The sequence below is a fragment of the Lycorma delicatula genome, chromosome 1, assembly GCF_047948215.1.
Source record: "Lycorma delicatula isolate Av1 chromosome 1, ASM4794821v1, whole genome shotgun sequence".
Classification (NCBI taxonomy): Eukaryota; Metazoa; Arthropoda; class Insecta; order Hemiptera; family Fulgoridae; genus Lycorma; species Lycorma delicatula.
Genome location: NC_134455.1, coordinates 126,810,595 through 126,829,783, shown reverse-complemented (window position 1 = coordinate 126,829,783; position 19,189 = coordinate 126,810,595). Strand labels below are relative to the sequence as shown.

General features: G+C 31.5%; 1 protein-coding gene across 1 annotated transcript in view; it reads left to right on the top strand.

Annotated features, from left to right (window-relative positions):
* The window catches only part of LOC142317628 (centrosomal protein of 104 kDa), a 72,903-nt gene that overhangs the window by 39,243 nt on the left and 14,471 nt on the right, over window positions 1-19,189 (top strand). The window contains exons 11-13 of the mRNA XM_075354185.1: window positions 1,510-1,641; window positions 6,401-6,614; window positions 17,998-18,263. Of these exons, the coding sequence (XP_075210300.1) occupies window positions 1,510-1,641; window positions 6,401-6,614; window positions 17,998-18,263 (612 nt within the window). The remainder of the gene's footprint in view (window positions 1-1,509; window positions 1,642-6,400; window positions 6,615-17,997; window positions 18,264-19,189) is intronic.

The window sequence follows — 19,189 nt, the reverse complement described above, 5'->3', positions numbered from 1 at the left end:
CTTAAGAGGAACTACAGAATTTTATATTAGACAAGATGACTCATTGAAATCATTTATATCAAGATTTTAATGTTTAAATTATGGTAACTTTTAAAAGATGTATATATTGTTGAAACATGTTACAGCTGTTGTAAAATAGATGTGGAAGGTAAATATTTATTTTTTTTAAATACTGTATTCTAATAATTATGATGCTAGCATTGAAACTTATTTTTTAAAATCACACGTATAAAAATAGATTTCTGATTAAAGTACATTAAAAACATAATATTTTCATATTAAATTACAGTGCAAAATTATTTTAATATAATACTTGTTTAAATAGCCTTATAACACAAACATTTAAGTATGTATGTATATATATATATATATATATATATATATATATATATATATATATATATATACATATATATAAAACAAAGATACATATATATACATACATATATATAACAAAGAAATTAGGAAACTTGGTACTTAGTAAATACCTTGATCTTGAATTGTGCATATAGTTAACAAATAAATATAAGTACATGGATTGGTCCATGGTGAATCTATTACTACCAAACTGCAGAAATCCCAACAATGTAATAATTCTGTAGGTTGCTACATCCTTAGCATGTATTCAGTGGATATCAAGGCAAAACTCACAGAACATTTTGGGGAAAAAGGGAACAAGGGCAATGATAAATGATGAGTAATGAATATTTATAGTAAGAAAAATAAGCTTATTCAAGGGAGTACTTCAAGGTCTTTCTAAGTACTGATTTCCATCCCATCCATAATTCTACAAAAGAACATAATATTTTTATTTATGATTAGTGCAACACATTACTATGAGCACTACTGGGTTAATCAGCTCAAACAAGCTGCAACAAATTATATGATATCCATATACCACAAGCCAACAAAAAAGAATTCATATTTTGCTTGGAAAATCCTCAACCATTCTCAGAATTATATGGCATATGGAAATAGATAACTGAACTAAGATCTGTTCACTTGGATTTCATCTGGAGGAGATGCTGGTTGTAATATATATTTTTCTTATTAAAATATTATTACAGAAGCACTGGTCATTCTGTGTTAAATGCTTCGATGCATAAAATAAAGTAGGTACTGCTAACAAAAGTACATGGTAAGTATATAACTTTTTATTCCCAGTTTATAGATATTCTAATCACTACCTGAAAATTTACTTCTGATCTAGAAGGATAATGAGACTTTGGATGTCATTACGAAAATTTGTAATGAGAGTTGCAAATCTTGTTTCTTGTCTGTGCCTAAAGTAACCTTTGTGGATGCTACTGTATTCAGTGTTGATGGTACAATGGTTGATGGTACTTTGGTTGCTTGAGTTTAATAAATAACAATGTATCAGGGTTAGTTGGCCTGGAAGATCTACTGCCAACTTTAACCAACAATATTGTTATTACTCTATTAATAATGATGTTAATATGTATGGAATTGGTCATAATTTTAATTTACTATATTGCTTTTATATTACAGAAGTTTACATATAATACCAGTCCATCTAACTAGGGTACTAACATCAAGTACACATCCCAGATTGGCTCAATCAAGACTAGAAATGGCTGAACAATTAATACTTAATCATGGTATATCATCAGATAAAAACAGGTAAATTATATTAATTTTCTATATAGTTAACTAATGAAAAACTTAAATTTTATTAGACTACTATTTTTTTAATTTTATTCATTTACTAATGTACTTTTGAACAACAGTAGTGTATGTTCAGAGAAAAATGAAAGAATTTGTGTAAATATACATACATAATCTAACTCACAGTTGTGCAATTGTGTAATCTCTGGTCTCTTTTCACGTGCAGAGATTTGCGTTGTATAAAGTCTTTTACAGTGCTATTTTTGAGCTGGTTGTCAAGTGTGTACCTTCCCCAGTTTCGTCATCTTGCTGTCTAAGAATTGTTGAAATGGTTTTGCACCCTTATTGTTTAAACAATTCATCTCCATTTCACGAGGATTTAGAGTATTTTGGTGCACAATTTGTTCGAGCACCCGCCTCGTCGCAGCAAAAAGAGTGGCGGCAACTCCTGGTCGCAAGTCCATGTTACAAGCAAAAGGGCCTTTACCCTTAGTATTGCTCGTGCTCTTTTAGAGCAAGAGCCATAAAATCTGTAATCTGTAACTGTGTGTTGATCTTTGATTTCACGCATTTGATCCAGTAGTGGCAAAGAGTGACAGGAGAATACAGAAGGTCTCCAGCTGCTTGTGGCTCTCTGCGGGTAGTCATCATGCTTGTGGGCTTGTGCCCAATATCTCTGGATATTAGGAATACAGTGAGCATTTTGTTTGTATACCGTTAGGTCCAGGAATCTCCATCCATGACTGATTTTAGGGAGGTAGGTAAGAAGCCTAGCCACAGGAGGGGGCGGGAGCTTTTTTTTCGACCTTCTCAAACACTGGCTCTGACAATGATGGTTCAGAAGTGGATGTAGGGGTGACCACCAGCGAGGGTATGAACCCTCTCATTGAAGAATTTTCACAAACCGGGGGCAGGTCTGGCAGCTCTGCTCCATTGGCCCATGATGTTCTGGCAGAATTAGATGGCTTGTTTTCCTATCTAGCAAACCCCAAGCGTACCAATGCAGCTACCACGGGGAGAAACCGGCCCCAGTCCCGATGCAGCCGCAGAGGTGAGAGGTGGTTAGGGGCAGACGTGAAACCAGGAAGTCCAAGAAACCTGAGGTTGCGTTTGTCAGCAGAGTGGAGAGCTCGATTGTGTCCAGCAGTCAGCTGAAGAAAGACCTCCAGGTCTCCCTGTAGGGTGACCCAAAGGGTCTTAAAATCAGAAACATCAAAAAGACCATCAAGGGATTAGTTATAGTAGCGGATTAGGTGGGTTAACTAGTCCGTTACGTCCTGAGTAACAGTAATTCTTGGAAACAAATTCCGAGAATTATGTTGATTATCAACTAGCCATAGGCATAAGTAAATAGAAATATTTGAAAAATTTTTAACACTTGGGTAAAGAAATATGATGTACTATACTTGCAAAAATTTAAAGTTCATTGAATGGGATACAGAAACCACTCAGGAAATTAGAGATTCCACTGCGGTTAAGCGATTGAATGTAAAAATAGACCCCAAGAGAACGCGCCCCGCATTGTAGTTTATGATATTGACTGTAGCCTTACCGATGAGGATGTCTTGTCCCTCATAAGGGAGCAGAACACTGATTTGGATGAAGCCGCCTTTCGGTGGGACTGCAGGCGGGTCTTTAAAACGGGTAGGTGTGATACCCAGAAATATCATGGAGTTTTTGAAGTAGGTTCTGATTTCTTTAAAAAATTTACGTCTGCAGGCAGACTGTTTATCGATTTAGGGTTCTGCTGACTAAAAGAGTACGTGGATGTTTCAAGTGCTGCAGATATGGTCATAGGGCTAAATATGTAAGTTTGCCTTGGTGTGTGCCAATTGTGTGCCCATCTAACTTAGATGGTTAGATTCGGTCAACTTAATGCACAAGGTGCCTTATGTAGTCAAGGTTGAGTTAGATGAGGTTGTAAAGAAACGGAGCCTCGATGTTTTCCTTCTGCAGCACCCACATAAAATTAGGGGTGATCCGCCGAGCTTTCACAGCTGGAAAATATTTTGTGTAGGGCATACCTGCATATCTGCTATTCTGTGCAGGAAGTCGCTCGATAGTGTTTTTATACGACATGTTTCTGGCGCACATCATGTTGTGGTCAGACTTGCCATTCGTGGACAGACTTGCCATTCGTGGACAGAACCTTACAGTTGTTAGTTCACATTATCAATGCAGGGATCCCACAGAGGAACATCTAGCAAGATGGGATAGGATCTTTCGTATTGTGGGTAATGGACCAATCCTTATTTGTGCCGATGTTAATGTGAAGTCGCTTTTCTTACACAGTGGGATCATTGATCATGGAGGTGTCTTAATTGATAGTTTCATCGTGCAGCATAATTTTGAGGTCTTTAATGGGCCTTTTCTGGTACAAATATTGACATCACCATTTGTGGGAACATCCCTGGCAGGGTCCTTGACTGGTCTGTGGTCGACTACTGTTCTAGCGATCATCGGCGGTTGATAATTTTTGAAATAGCGAATGAGTTGCGCGATGGCCATGAGGGACACTTTCCTGTTCTCACCGGGGGTGCTTCCTGCATAGGAAGGGAGACTGGCCGAAATTCTCCTCTTTGTTGGAGTCCAGACTGGAAATTTTTTCACGAGACCTTGACGGCCTGCCATTAGATGTCATGGCAGAAAATTTCACTTCTACGGTGATGGCGACGGCTGAAGCCCCCAATAGGTATATCACACAGTTTCTCTCCGGACATGGTGCCTTTCGGGCGAGTTTGGCTAGGTTTCGTTTGGTGGATTCGAGTCAATTCACTAATTGCGGGACTGATGATATAGTGGACCACGTCCTCTACGTCTGTCCCGATACGAAGTCAAACGATTACGAGCTGTTAGGGAACTTGAGAGAATACATTCATTTCTGGATTTCCAAATTAACTCGATGATCCACGAGGAGTGGTCTATAGTGGCTGGTTTTTCATCGCGCCCTTGGTGTGTAGGTCTGCAGAGGGAGTTTAATCAAGGTACTCGATTGTGATAGGTTCCCGGGTGGCTAGGGTTCCGGCTTAAGCAATGGATTGGTTGGAGATAGGCGCATTGGCATCATGCCACGGTTATATTTGTATTGCTTATGATTTGGGGTTCCCGCTGGTGAGGGTGGCCGCGCCGCGAGGGTATGGTAACCCGTGCTACCGGGTACGTGGCTTCCCTCCGCCGGTAGCGGTCCAGATTGTGACTTTGTAATGCCACGTGAGACACTATGATGTGACCGATGCGGGGTTGTCCCTGGCTCCTACGTGGACCGGAATGAAGTTGCGTTCCCCTTGTTAGATGACCTAAATTGGTTGATTTATATGAGTGTAGGTCTAAATTTCTATGTCGCGTAAGACATAATTTCGATTGGTATGAGCGTAGCACTGATCTAAATTTAAACTCGTTCGTTTTCTGAGGCATTCACAGTCACGAACAGTGCTGTCAGATCTGGACTAGTCGCGGGGTTAGCGCTTCCTCGTTTTCGGTTAGTTAGTTTGAGGGACTCATGATAGGTTGGATGTGAAGATGTCCGTTAGAGGCCTAGCTGAAGGCAAAATTTGGTATCTTACTAATGCAAATGTCTGCATTTATATCGATGGCGTCCCGACCTAGGCCTGGCTGATGACTGTGAGATGTAATCAGTCAGAGGGTCTGAAGACGAACTCCGGTAAAGCTTCTCAGGGCTTGGAACAGAGGGGGTGGTGTGGCGACCGGTAAAGTCATTACTGAGCCATTTGTGATCTAGTTATCACTACGTACTTCGTATTCTTGAGGTCCATTCTAAGGTCATACTGTATACTAACATCTTTAATCTTTTGAACTGCTTTCTGTAGATCACTCAAAGTCTCCGTTATGATGACAGTGTTGTCCGTGTACCTCAAATCACTAATTGGCCAACCATTGACTATAACTCCAAATCATCTTGAATATTGCTTTATACAGCCTCCTTGAATATTGCTTTGGAATACAGATTAAATTGCACGGGGGACAAAATGCATCCTTACCTTACTCTCCTTTGTATTTGTATTTCCTCTGTAACATCATTATCTGCTTGAATAGTAGCTGTTTGATACCAGTATAACGATTCAATAATCTGTGTATCTCATGAGTCAATATTCCGCTGTCTAAGTAAGCTTATTAGAGTATCATGATGAACTTTATCAAAAGCCTTCTCATAATCTATGAAACAGGCGTGCATATCTTGGTTCACATCTAGGCACCTCTGAGCTAATACATTAAAATTAAATAGTGCTTCTCTCATACTGAAACCTTTCCTAAATCCAAACTGGGTGTTACTAATATCTTCTTCCAGTTTATTGCATATTCTTTTGTAGATGACTTTCAAAAATGCTTTTAGTATATGACTGCTGGATAAGCATACAAATACTTATCACTCCTGGAAAATTACATAATTGTTTTCAAGGTAAGTGTATCTCTTACTAAAAATTTAGTACAGTAAATTCAGAAAGAAGTCAACTATTTATGGCTTTCTTTAGTTTTGTGAATATACTGTTGCATATCAGTGTATAGATTATACTAACAGATAATTTTCAGTGATATAAATAAAAACTTCATTTTGTTCATCGTTTATGTACCAAACATTACTACTCTCATAGAAAGTGACCCTGATTGGGTCCCTCTTGTATCTCAAGATTTTTTGTAACAGCTGTAAAAAGATTTGGACAGACATTATTGTTATTTATGCAATTATATTTTATTATATTGCAAATAAATTAACAAAAAGATATTTATTTAAACATTATGTGTATTTATTTTACAGTGGTATGACATGTCGTACATTGGCAGAATTTGGTGCATCTGGTCTACATCATCCAGCCGAAGCAGTTCGTAAAGTTGCTGAACGAGTATTATTATTAGTATATAAAGTGAATCCAAGAATTGTACGCAAACAATTACCTCCTGATGATGACATCACTAGAAGAAATTTATTATACAGACACCTGTATCAACAATTTGATAAAATTGATTCAGAGGTACGTCTTAAATAGAATTTTTATAATTGGTCAATTGAACTACAACTGCCAGATATTTTTAAGTTTATGTTTTGGAAATAAAAAATTTATTTGTTATAGCTTCACTGTTCTTATCGGTAATTTTTAAAGGTATCAATTATGCGAAGTAATTATTAGTTGTAGAATATTTTTTGTGTAGTTTGTATTAACTGGTAGTTGTTCAGTTGACAGTTTAGTTAATTCCTTGCTGTGTTACATGAAGAAGCTGTATACTACTTTTTTATTACTTTCTTTCTCAGGAAATGAAAAAAATTATGCTATGTTCATATTTCTATAAGCAATACAGAGAAACCTAATTCAATCACTTAAAACTAAGTAACCAGCATCTGTAAACAGGGTAAGCCTGAATACAGTCTTTATTATTTAACAGTGTTGTTCAAAATAATATAGACTGATTTTTGTCATGAGAATAACTACTTATATGGCAGTAGAAACTTTTTTTTTATTAGTGTAGAGTGTTTGTAATATTGTACAACCCATTTAGATAGTAGATACATGTTAAATAATAGTAATACTAGTAACAAGAAATTAAATTTTGTAAAAACTCGTTTTTTCTAATTGATATTTTTTGTAATTGCTATCTATATATCTAGTGTTACTTTCAGGATTTAGATGAAAATTTTCATCTTAAGAGCATTTTTTCGAATAAGGGTAAAAATCAATTAAATTGATAATCTTTCTTTGGCAGTATGAGCACTGGGGTTCCCCAGCATTTAACAATGTGACATAAATGACAAGCACCCATATTTGTCACTGATGGAATGTACTCCTCCTTTGTCATATATTATTAAGACCTTATTGGAATAATGCATATACCTGTTCCGCGCTACCAAATTGAATTATGCAGTATTAGCTGTCACCTTGATAGCCCAAGTTATCCACTTTGAATGAATATATAACTTTATGCTTCAGAACAAGTTTATGTACATAGTTTCATCCATCAACATAGTTGATGCATATCAAAATCCAGCATATTTTCTCAAGGGACATGGAAATTAACACTCCCTGGATTCTTCAGTGTTCCTATGCTGGGAGCATTTTATCAGCTGGTTCACCCTTGATATAATCCATGAGTTTTCGGTAAAGATAAACCTGGCTATGATGCAGCCACTTATCTCCAACTGACTTACTCAATGAATTACAGCAGTTCCAACAAATGCAACTAATCATAGTGACCTGATGCAGTCTGGGACTACCTACTTTTTTCAAACTAGTCCAGGTCTGGCTAATGATGACATGAACCAGACACTTTGTTAGCATCAGATAAAACAAATTTTATCATAGTATCTGAAAACGCAATATAACTTTGACTATATTTTTACAGACAATAAATATTATTACATTTTTCACAATAATAAACTTCTATGCAGTATCAATAAGCATTTTTGTAAAAAGGTTTATTCAATTTTAATTGGTTTTATAGAATTCAGATCACTATACCTAAAATTAATATGGCAGAGTACCTGTATGTAAAATCAAGTTCTCAATGTAGGGCACTTCTCAAAATTTCTTATCTGTTGGTGGGTATAGTAAATTCACTTCTTTTTTTTGTTGTAAGAGTGAAAACTGTTGTTGCATAATAAAACACATAATCTCTTATCTGCATTCAGCAGACTTTCAGTAATTGATTTGTTTACATAATTGGTTTATTTTGTTTTTGATTTATCTTTTTTATTGCTATTGCAATAATTTATACCTTTAAAATTGATTCCCAAAAAGTGATTGGTAGAAACTAATTTTCTGATCTTTAATTAAGGTTGAAAATATGTGTAATAAACAATAAGAAATCATATTAAAATATATAACATATTTATTAATATTACAAAACAATACAATTATACAATATATATTTTATAATTAAAAATTTAATTTTTACCTCATAACAATTAATAAATGTCCATCTTATTCATCAATGCAGACCTTAGTAATTTGTTCCAAGTTCAATGCAAATTTATCACATTTCTGCACTGATGTTGCAGATGCAGTCTAAGATATTTTGTCTGAGTTCACATCTGGTGAGTTTTGTGTTTTTTCTATGCATATTTTTTTTTTTAGCTGAAATTATAGTGCCTCACAGCTGCCTATTAGATACATTTTGAGTCTGGTTAATATGTCTAGACATAGGCTGATCATTCTTAGAAAGTGCAGTTAATTATAAACTCCACAGACAAAAATAGTAGGAAAGATGATAATCCCTAACCCGAGGATATACTATTCCTCTGTGGATTGATCTCACACGCCTTTACCAAACTAATTTCATCATCTTTTGTGATTTTTCCTTTAGGTAGATATCATGTGTTGTGTCAAATAATGCAATGCGTCAATGCAATGCATTTCTAGACAGACAGTAGCTAATAGAGCAACTGTTCCTTTGTTGGTGGAGCAGCTTGATAGAATTGTAGTTTTTTCTAAGGATTCTGTTTCCTATTTGAAAGTTGCATGAAGGGTTGTTATAATCTGGAATTAAAGATTGAGTATAGCTCTAGAAACATGTTCCTCATTAGTTTATAAAAATTGGCTACATGGCTTGTTTTAAGGCATGTTCTTTTTTTGTAATTATTCATTTACAATATACTGAACAAGTTTCTGGTAATTTTACTGTTAATAAACTGATAAGTATCAAATTTATGATCTGTTTTTCATACCATGCAACTTATATAATTTCCAAGATAAAAAATTTATCTTTTGAGATAATTTTAAGTGTCAGGAAAATTTTAATCTTATAGTGCAAGGGGCTTAGCAAATGTAACATTTGAAATATAATAGTTGAGTTATAAGTTTCATTTGTTATTTTATTGAGTCCTTGACTCAACCTCCAGGCATGTATGGCAGCATTTGAATTTTTATTATGTAGCAAGATGGAAGAGGATGAAATGGAGGAATTTTTACTAAAACATGGTAAACCTAACAGAAGTTCTCTTGTCCTACACATTGGGGGTGTACAGTGGACCAGCTCCTCATATTCATCGAATTACATTATGTGAAATTACTCAATAAAAAGTCTTGGAATAGGAATAGTTTTAATCAGATTAGAAGATGGAAAGAAAGTGGACTATGCCTTTTAGAATATGGAATATTGAAGGTGTAAGAATTAACAAATTAAAACTAAACAGATTTGACAAGTGTAAAATTGACGTTGCATTCTCTCTAAAACAAAGAAAAACAGTCATGAGAGCTTTAGGGTTATGTAAATTACTACAGCAGAGTAGATAAAATTGTCTGGCCAGAATCAGAAATATTCATTCTATTGAGCGAGTATTGTGCTGAGAGTATGAGTGACTAGTGTAGTCTTGTTGGGAGTATATGCTCTAAATGATGATGAGCTGATAGTTGTGACTGGTAGTTTTGATCAAAGTTTACAATAAGTATTGAATGCAATTCCAAATGAGTAGGAAGTTATTTTGGCAATGATTCCAATGGGTGAGTTGAAAAGTAGTTGGTAATAATATGGCATTAGGAGTTGTTAGGAAGGAAGTCATAATAAAAATAGTGACCAATTGATGGTGTTAGTGGAACAGTATGAATTAAGAATAATGAATATTTTCTTTTCCTATAGGATTACAGTCTACTATTGATTATTTTATAATAAGACAATAGTCAAATCTGAGTGTACAAGATGTAATGCTTGTGAGAGGGTAGACTAAGGAAGTGACCTCTGCCTTTTGGAGAGTAAGTTGTATTTTCCATATGTGTAATTAGACAAGTTGGAACAACAAAAGAAGGTACTTGGTGAATTGGGTATTGTGAAGTATAATATAGAAGAGCTACATGAAAGTAGAATATAGATGTATCAAAAGCAGTTGGAAGAGAAGTAGTTGTTTAGAGGTTAATAGAAATATGACCATGTAAAAAAGAGAATTGGTAAGACAGCTTTTAAAACTCTAAGACCGTGTGAGAGGAATAAAAAGCCAGCATGGTGAGAAAATAAGATCACTGCTTGAATGCTGCAGAAGAAGAAGGTACTTCATTTAAAATATTTAGTTTTAAGGATGATGTGAGTAAGAAAAGATATTAGATGTTGAATACAGGTGTAAAAAGAGAGGTATTGAGTAAAAGAGACACAACAGCTGAGACCACCAAATTCACAAGATGTTTACGTTGACATAATTTTAAAACATATGATGACAACTGTTACGTTTTAGCAATATCACATTGTTTTATCATTTTACATATGAAGTTTTAATTAATATTATAAACAGGATGAATATGAGAGTTCCTGAAGATGGAATTTAAATCCGAAAGCGCTTGAACGCTTCAAATTTAATTGTTGGTAAGCGGTTTTTTGTATATTAACTATAATTATATACTTATACCAATGGGCCATGCTTAACAAAATTATTATAAAAAAGAACTTCAATTAAAAAAAAATTCAAAACAAAAAATAGAACAGTTAATAACCTAGATAATAGTAAAAAACATAAACAATACTTATATACTGATAATGTGATGATTAGCATACAATAAAAGAACTAAATGGAATAGATAATATTTTAAAGTATTTTACAGAAATATAAATAATAAATTTGAAAATTAAATGAAGTAACATTAATTTGAAACTATGTAAAGAAACTTAAGATTAACATGAAATTTTAATAATAAAAATAATTGTTAAACTGAAATATTGAAATATGAAAAAACTATTTTTTTAATTTTTATAAGTTATGCCTCCAATAAAGGGAATCCGCTGTATACATGCTAAGACAGAGTTTTAATTTTAGTGGCTTAAAATCCCTTTTTTCATTTTATTGTAATTAATATTTTGCCAAGTCTTGGGAGGCAAGGTACTCAGTAAAACCTAATCAACTAAAAAACAACCATGATCATCTAAATATGGAAAAATTTGCTCAAAAAAGAAAAAGTAAATTCAGAATGTTTATGATGAGAAACATGCAGAAAAATAATGAAAAATCTATCACTTGTTTTCAAGGGTTGTAGAATAACTGTTGTAGATAATCTATGATTTTTTTTAAATGTTAAAGGATAATCAATGTTACACGATGACCACTCTGATAAAAATATAACTTTCTAAAGGAAATCCAATATTTCATACATCAGTCTGGTAACATTTTAATTGCACATCTACAACTAACAAATTTTTAAAGTGTATTATTTATCTTGATTAAAATGATGAACAATTGCAATTTCTTGTATGGATTACCAAATATTATGTGTTTTCTGGATTGTTATCTCCTTTTACCCTCCCAGCTCACTGGAGTAGAGGATCTATCTGTGGGCTACTCTAGGATCTTCATTTTCTATACAGAGGTTATATAAAAATTATAATTAATGGCTGTTGTACCAAATGGTCAAAGCCAAGCTTCCTATCTAACAACAGTATAAAACTATCAAATTATATAGAAATTTCTATATTTATCTGCTCTAGCTGTTTGATTGAAAATATAATTTATTCTGTAAATATAGTTGAATATTTTATCTAGTTGAATGCTGAAGACAACAGCAGTATTTATTTAGCTATTAAAAGAAAAAAGTTAATTTTATTAGAATTGAATTAAGAAAAAAATATTAAAATTCAGTCTGTAATAATGAAATAGAACAAACCTTCAAATAATGAATCATAATTAATATTAGAAAAATTAGAAGATCCTGGTTTAACCAATAGACATACCAGCCTAGGTTAGAGTTTCCATACAGACACTGGATTGTAAAATAAAATAAAATCTGTAGACAGAGTCACCCCAAACCACACAAAGACCAAGGATACAGTAACTCGAAAAAATCTGTGCACTCTTGACATGAATCTAGCAATTCTTGAATTAACAAAAGCCCTGAGAAAACTACAAGGAGAAATGAATCAAAGATAAGGAAAAGTTAAGATAATGATGATGATGATGATAAAAGGATGATCTTATTACAAAGAAACTGCAAAATGAGACAAATAACACTATTCATAGGATTACACCAGGTTCCTTTATTTTACGGGCATCCATCCTCCCACAGACATATAGGAAATTGGGATATCTTTAGTCAGAAAGGGAGAAACATATATGACTAATAAATAATTTATGTTTGTATAGACCAACATAAATGTATACGCCAACAAATTGCTTTTCCTATAGATTTTAAAAGTCATCTAATTTGAGGCTTACTTAGACTTCCTCAAGGAAAACACTTTCTCATTCCCAAAATTGTACACCTCAGGGATATTTACAACCTAATTACATAAAACATACAGCCAAGTTTGTAGGAGCATAATAAATTTACTTTGATCTCCAGAAAATAATGCATTTTACTGAAACAAATTGGAAACAATTGCTAACAAATGTCCTGATTTTTGTTAATTTTTTTGTGTATAGCCTTACTAAAATTATTTTTATTTACTTAATGGGTTGTGCATATTAGGAACACTCTGGTTTATTAATATATTGCACTTTGTACTGTTTTATTTAATGTTCACTTGAAGGGTTCACTGAGTAGTATTTTAACATTAATCCACTTAATTTTTTAAAAAAAGAAAAGACAAAAAATTACCACGTAGATTATCTTAGATTCCAAAAAAATATAATAAAACTTATTGAATATTAAAATTAATAACAAAAACATTAAGGAGTTTTCACTGCTTGATTTTAGCATGGTAAATACATATCTAACAATTTACTGTATTATTTCAGTGATATAATTATGTAATTTAAATACATATGTTAATTTTCACTACCCACTTTACAGTTTTGCATGAACTACACACATTAGTTTTGCTTGATAAATGATTGAGATTAAACACAATTTATTGTACTGAAGAAATAGCTGTAAGATAAAAATAAGATATTTTGATATTTAGTCAATTCTTAGAAACATATTTTTCTTATATGTTCATTTTTTCTCTTCATTTCTCCTGATACTGTTTTTTATTTCAGGCCTTGTATTATTCTTATCTCTATACTCTTTTCTTTTCACCTTCCTTTAATGATATTCTTTTTGATATCCTGTTCATAGATAGCATTTCACATCAGAAACACATTTCACATTTTAGAATGGGAAACAGGAAATGACCATGTTGATATTGGCAACCCTGGTTATCTAAATGGAATTAAGGTTAGGTTTTTTTTACTCATCCCATATTTATTATTTTTTCTTCTCACTCTATACTTATACAATTTTATTGGATTTTATTAAATGAAAAATTAAGTAAAGTATTCACATCATGTATTTACATCAGAATGTTTTTAAGAGACAGTGTTCAGTTAGTTCAGTGATTACTTTTGCTGCACTTTGGTAACTGAAGTGCAGGACCAGTTTTAATTTGAAAAAATTCTGATGTATGTAAGAAAGTGAAATAGGTTTCCTACATGATTATGAGCAGTAAATGAGAAAAATCTCTGCATATCTTAAGAACATTGAACATGTAGAGTTGCTTTACTGCTGTCTGTAAATTTATCAAACCGTAAATGAAACCATAGTCTTTATTTACATCATGCTTTTTATATGTGTGGAATATTTTTGAATTGTGCAGGATTGGTCACCAAAATTTATCAATAAATCTGGTTACAAATTTGTCAATAAGATTTTGCTAAGTACTTGATCTCTTGATCTGGTGAAGTCAATGGCCAGGAATATGATAAATGTTTTTTAGGATACCTTAAAGAAATAATTTACTCTCGGTGCTTGACAGTAACCAAAGAGCTGGAGATAAGATTTAAAGAGGAAAATAGAGGTATCACATTGTAAATGCAACAAAATTAAAGATAAATTTTTAAAATTATAAAGTGGGTGAGAAAAAAGTAGTTACTCAAGATTTAAAACAAATCCGTTGTGAAAATAAACAATTTTCCTGACATTTTTAATTAATTTGGTACGTAAATGATTTGAGTTTTCAAAAAAAAAAAAGTTATTGTAGTTGTAAAATACATATTTTTCCATCCCTACCCAACATTTCTTTGCCATTCAATTCATTTTATTATCCAGCAACTGTTAATTCTAATTTTCTTCTATTACATATTCTATTTTGCTGTTGTCCAGCAGGTAGTTGTTTATTGCCTGAATAAAACATGTTTCTTATTTAGATTCTAACAAATTTCTTTTAAACTGAAAGAATATCAGTTTACAAAATGAGTTCAATCATCGGTAGCAGTACATATGAACTATGTTGATTGATTTTTAGTGAATTAAAAATGTTGACTTATACTTGCATATAGGTATTTACAAATATTACTGTAACCTTTATAAAAAAAGTTTAAAAATAGACTAAAAACAATTCTTTTGTTATGCAGAATATAATACTTTATACTTTGACAAATAAATTTTAATGCTTATATTGCCATATTTAATAAATTATCTAGTATTTAAAGGATTTTCTGACCACTTTATTAAAAGCAAATTAAATTATTTCCAAAGAAAATATATTCTTAAAATTAATTAAATCTGTATTTCCTGCATACTTAACATACTAACATGAACTTAATATGTACAAGTAGTTTTCAATAAATGACTCAAAAATTATTCTATTATATACTCATTTTAATCTTCACATAGACCATCACTATTATTTCATATTATTTTTATGTCTGAGTTTAAATCCTTACCAGATTTGTCATTTTTCACAAACCATAAAATTCCTATTTATTGTAAAATAAACTATGGCATAGGAAAGCTATAATTTGAAATAAGCCTTTAATAAGCACATATAAAAAATTATTTATCTATATCTAAACAGTCATGTTCTGAATATGTAGTTAAAAATCATGTAGATCTATGAATAAAATCTTTTTATTTTAGGTTTCTGTTAAAAGTAAAAAAAAGAAGAAATTCATCTGTAATTCAGATTCAAATATGCTAGTTCAGGCAGGCTATTAACAAACTACTTTTCAATTATTACCATTAATTACACTTTTTTTTAACCTGCAGGACTACCATTAGATGTTGCTTCAGAGGACGAGATGAATGACAAGTAGCATGTGAAAATGCTATGCCTGACCAGGATTCGAACCTGGTAACCCAGTAATTAATAACCACATGCATCACAATTAGAGCATCCCTCAATGCAGCATTTAGAACAAAGGAAGGTTGCATTAAAAATGTAACCTTCCTTTTTACTTTTGAGTTGAATTATTATGAGAATTTTTTGAATGATTGAGATTTAGAAAAATTGTTACCAGTTCACATACTTTAAGGATAGATGGCAGGCAGTGACGCATTGCTCCACAAAGCTGCAAGTAATATAATTATTTTGTTTTTTAACAAAAAAATTTGCATCATATACTTATGTATTAACTGCAATTAACCATTTATCATTACAAATTTATTTGGTTACATGATAAAATATATTTTATTTATGGTAGTCTCAATAAATTTCAATAATATTTATTAATTGTGTTGTTACAAACATTGTATAACATTTTAAAGACTTTTCTAAATGCTAGATAATTTGACAATACTCAAAAGCAACATATTAAATACATTTTTTTTATATACACCATTGCATAATATGCAATTATAATTAATAATTAAAAATGTTGTGTTTGTGATAACAAGACCACTAAATAATCCAAACTGTGTAGCAAACTTAGTACTTGTAGGAGATTCATGTCATATTAGATATAACACTTTTGTGATACCTTGGGAATGTTAAGAAAATAATCAGTGTTAATTGCTTGGCAATCAATCTTATTTTATTGGTTACTGACACATCTATTACTAACTGTCGAGTCATTGTGAAAAATTCTCAACTAGAGTAGCTGATAAAATAGTTTTTGATCATTTTTTTCTGTTTTATTATTTATATTTTACATTAAATGTATATAAGTTCTTCACAAAATCTCAATAATTTTTCATACAATCTAGCACTATGTTGTATTTTTTTATTATCATGTATTAATATGAATTCTAACCACTTATTCTTTTTATTATTCATTGTCTTTTTTATTATATTTATTTCAGGCTATTATTTAATTTATTAAGAATCTATTTTTATTAAATTATTTGTGATAAAATATGTTTGCGTTTTGTGATATTGCTCTGGGTTTGCCCAGAGTTTTCTTGATTCCTCCTAAAAAATGTCAGAGACCAGTTTCATGGAATACCATACCTACATATTACGGATATAACTTGTATATGCGCCGACCTGAATAAAATTATAATTAATTAATGTTACGTTTAAAGCCTTTACAAACAAACTACAGACAATAAAATTGTGACAATACAAATGCAAGACTTTTTGAAAAAAGAAAATAATTCATTGTGAATCAAATTATCAAACTCTTAGAATAAAACAATTTAATCATAAGATTAAATAACATGTTTATCAGATGAATTTAAGTGATAAAAACTGTTAGAACTTTTGACTTAAGACTTCCTCTATTTTTCACTGATTGCAATAAAAGGAAAAGGCTCTTAATTCAACCTATATCTACTTTTTATATATGATTAAGTCTTACTCTATATCAAAAGGATCAATTTCGGTGATTGTTATATGTGTTACAGAAGTTCTGGTGGTACCATTCTGATCATCTGAAAACTTAAATGAAAAAATGTTTAATTAAACTGTCTACATAGATGATTCAAAAATATTTAATTTATTTTGTCAAGTGCATTGTAAGTTTTAGGTTATTTTGATATATAACCTACATAAACTGGAAAAATTACTGGTCAAACCTAAGTAAAATTAGGTTATATATATATATATATATATATATATATATATATATATATATCCCATCTCCAGAGCCTTAGCTCACACTTGGTCATTTTTCTATATTCTTCTTATTTTTATTAATTTTCTCTCCTTTTAGTTTAATATGAACAATTTTTTTCACAAAAGCAATGTTTTCCACATTTCAAATAAAAATCTCATTTTTTAAGTATTTTAAAATAAAATGTACAAATGTATTGGAAATAAATAAAAAATTAGAGAGAAAGTTCAACTGTTATTTTTGCTCTTCTAAGCTCTAGGCCAGCAAATGATTACTTTTTAAGGTAAAAACACAATTTTTGAAAAATTTCACTAAAAATATTTAATCATTTCAGATTTACTTAAAAAAGATTAAATAATTTAACCTGTTAAGTTCATTTTAATCTTTTAATTAAACCAAACAGCAAAACTGCCCTACAATATAATTTTTTATCTAACTGGAAAGATAATTTTTAGATACACTTTTTGCCAGACATTTTCATTAGTGGTATGTAATGAAGGAAAATAGATTGAGTATTTATACAATTTATTTTCCAAAAAAATTTTCACATGGTAAATTTAAACTTCTGATTACCTTAATTCTACAATTTACCTTGTTTATTAAGATCAACAACTTAAAAAGTAAATTACGATATAAAAAAACTGTCATTTTTTTTAAAGTAAATTACAAGAAACATTAAATAATTTATACTATATTTTCAGCGTAAACAAAGTATGTGTGAAAAAAACAAATTAGTCAGATCTGATAGTGCCAACAGCACCAACCCAATTACAACTACAAGATCTTCACATGCTATTAGCAGTATTAATACCACAACCAGTGGAAACACAACTACAACAAATTCTATTACTTTGACATCAAATACAGCTACTAATCCACATAGCAGAGATTCACCAGGAAGTCATAGCAGTTCGTCATCATCAGGACAAAGCTTTCTATCTCCATCTGTGGAACAACAACAAGATAAGTAAGTTTCATAATTATCTTACAAAATTATTTGCAATTTTGTACCATTGTATAAAATAGATCAGCTATGATCATTTTATAGGTATCGTGATTTTAGGGTATTGTAGTGTATTTGTATTTAAGGAATTCAAAATTTTCCTGTCATTATTTCATCCATGTAGTTTATTGTGCAGCAACAAGAAAGGAAGTAGACACAGCTGCCTTTCACCAGATCACATCAAAGGTATATTTGTACTACACATCCTGGTATCCTCAATATGAACGTAGTAGGGTCCAAATTATAACCATAAAATCCAAAATAGGAAGGGTGTGATTCAAAATGGTAGCTTTTTGGAAATGACTATAGAACTACAGAGAGACCACAGTACAAAACAACTGCCAGAATTTAGCTAAACACCTTCCTCCACACTGTTAGCAGTGTTAAATCAGGAAATTTTACTCAGGACATTTTATGCATTTTATTGATAAATTTTTTAATATATCCTGCAAGAAAAATAATTTTTTCTCCAAAAAATAGGAATCATCAGATAAAGACTCAGAATACCTTAGAAATGACCTCACTCATTCCTTGAATTGTATGGTGAATGGAATTTTCTAACTGAAACTAACTTTTGCCAGACCCTGTACTGAAGATTAATTTTAAGTGTATGGCTCAGGGACGAATTTAAAGTGTCATTGGATGAGTTATTTATAAGTGTCTCTTAAGGGTTATTTATAATTTGCTTCTTTTCCCTCTTTAGAAAAATTGAATTTTCTTTCTATGGTAGGTGCACATTTAATATTTAAATTAAATATGTTTCTTTTAATTCTGCATTTAACACATGAGTAAGTGTAAATCAGATAGCTCATTTGAATGGCAGTCCATAACTGCTATAGTTAAATTTTTTTTAAGATTGACTTTCGTGTTTGTATTTTTTGTTGGATAAA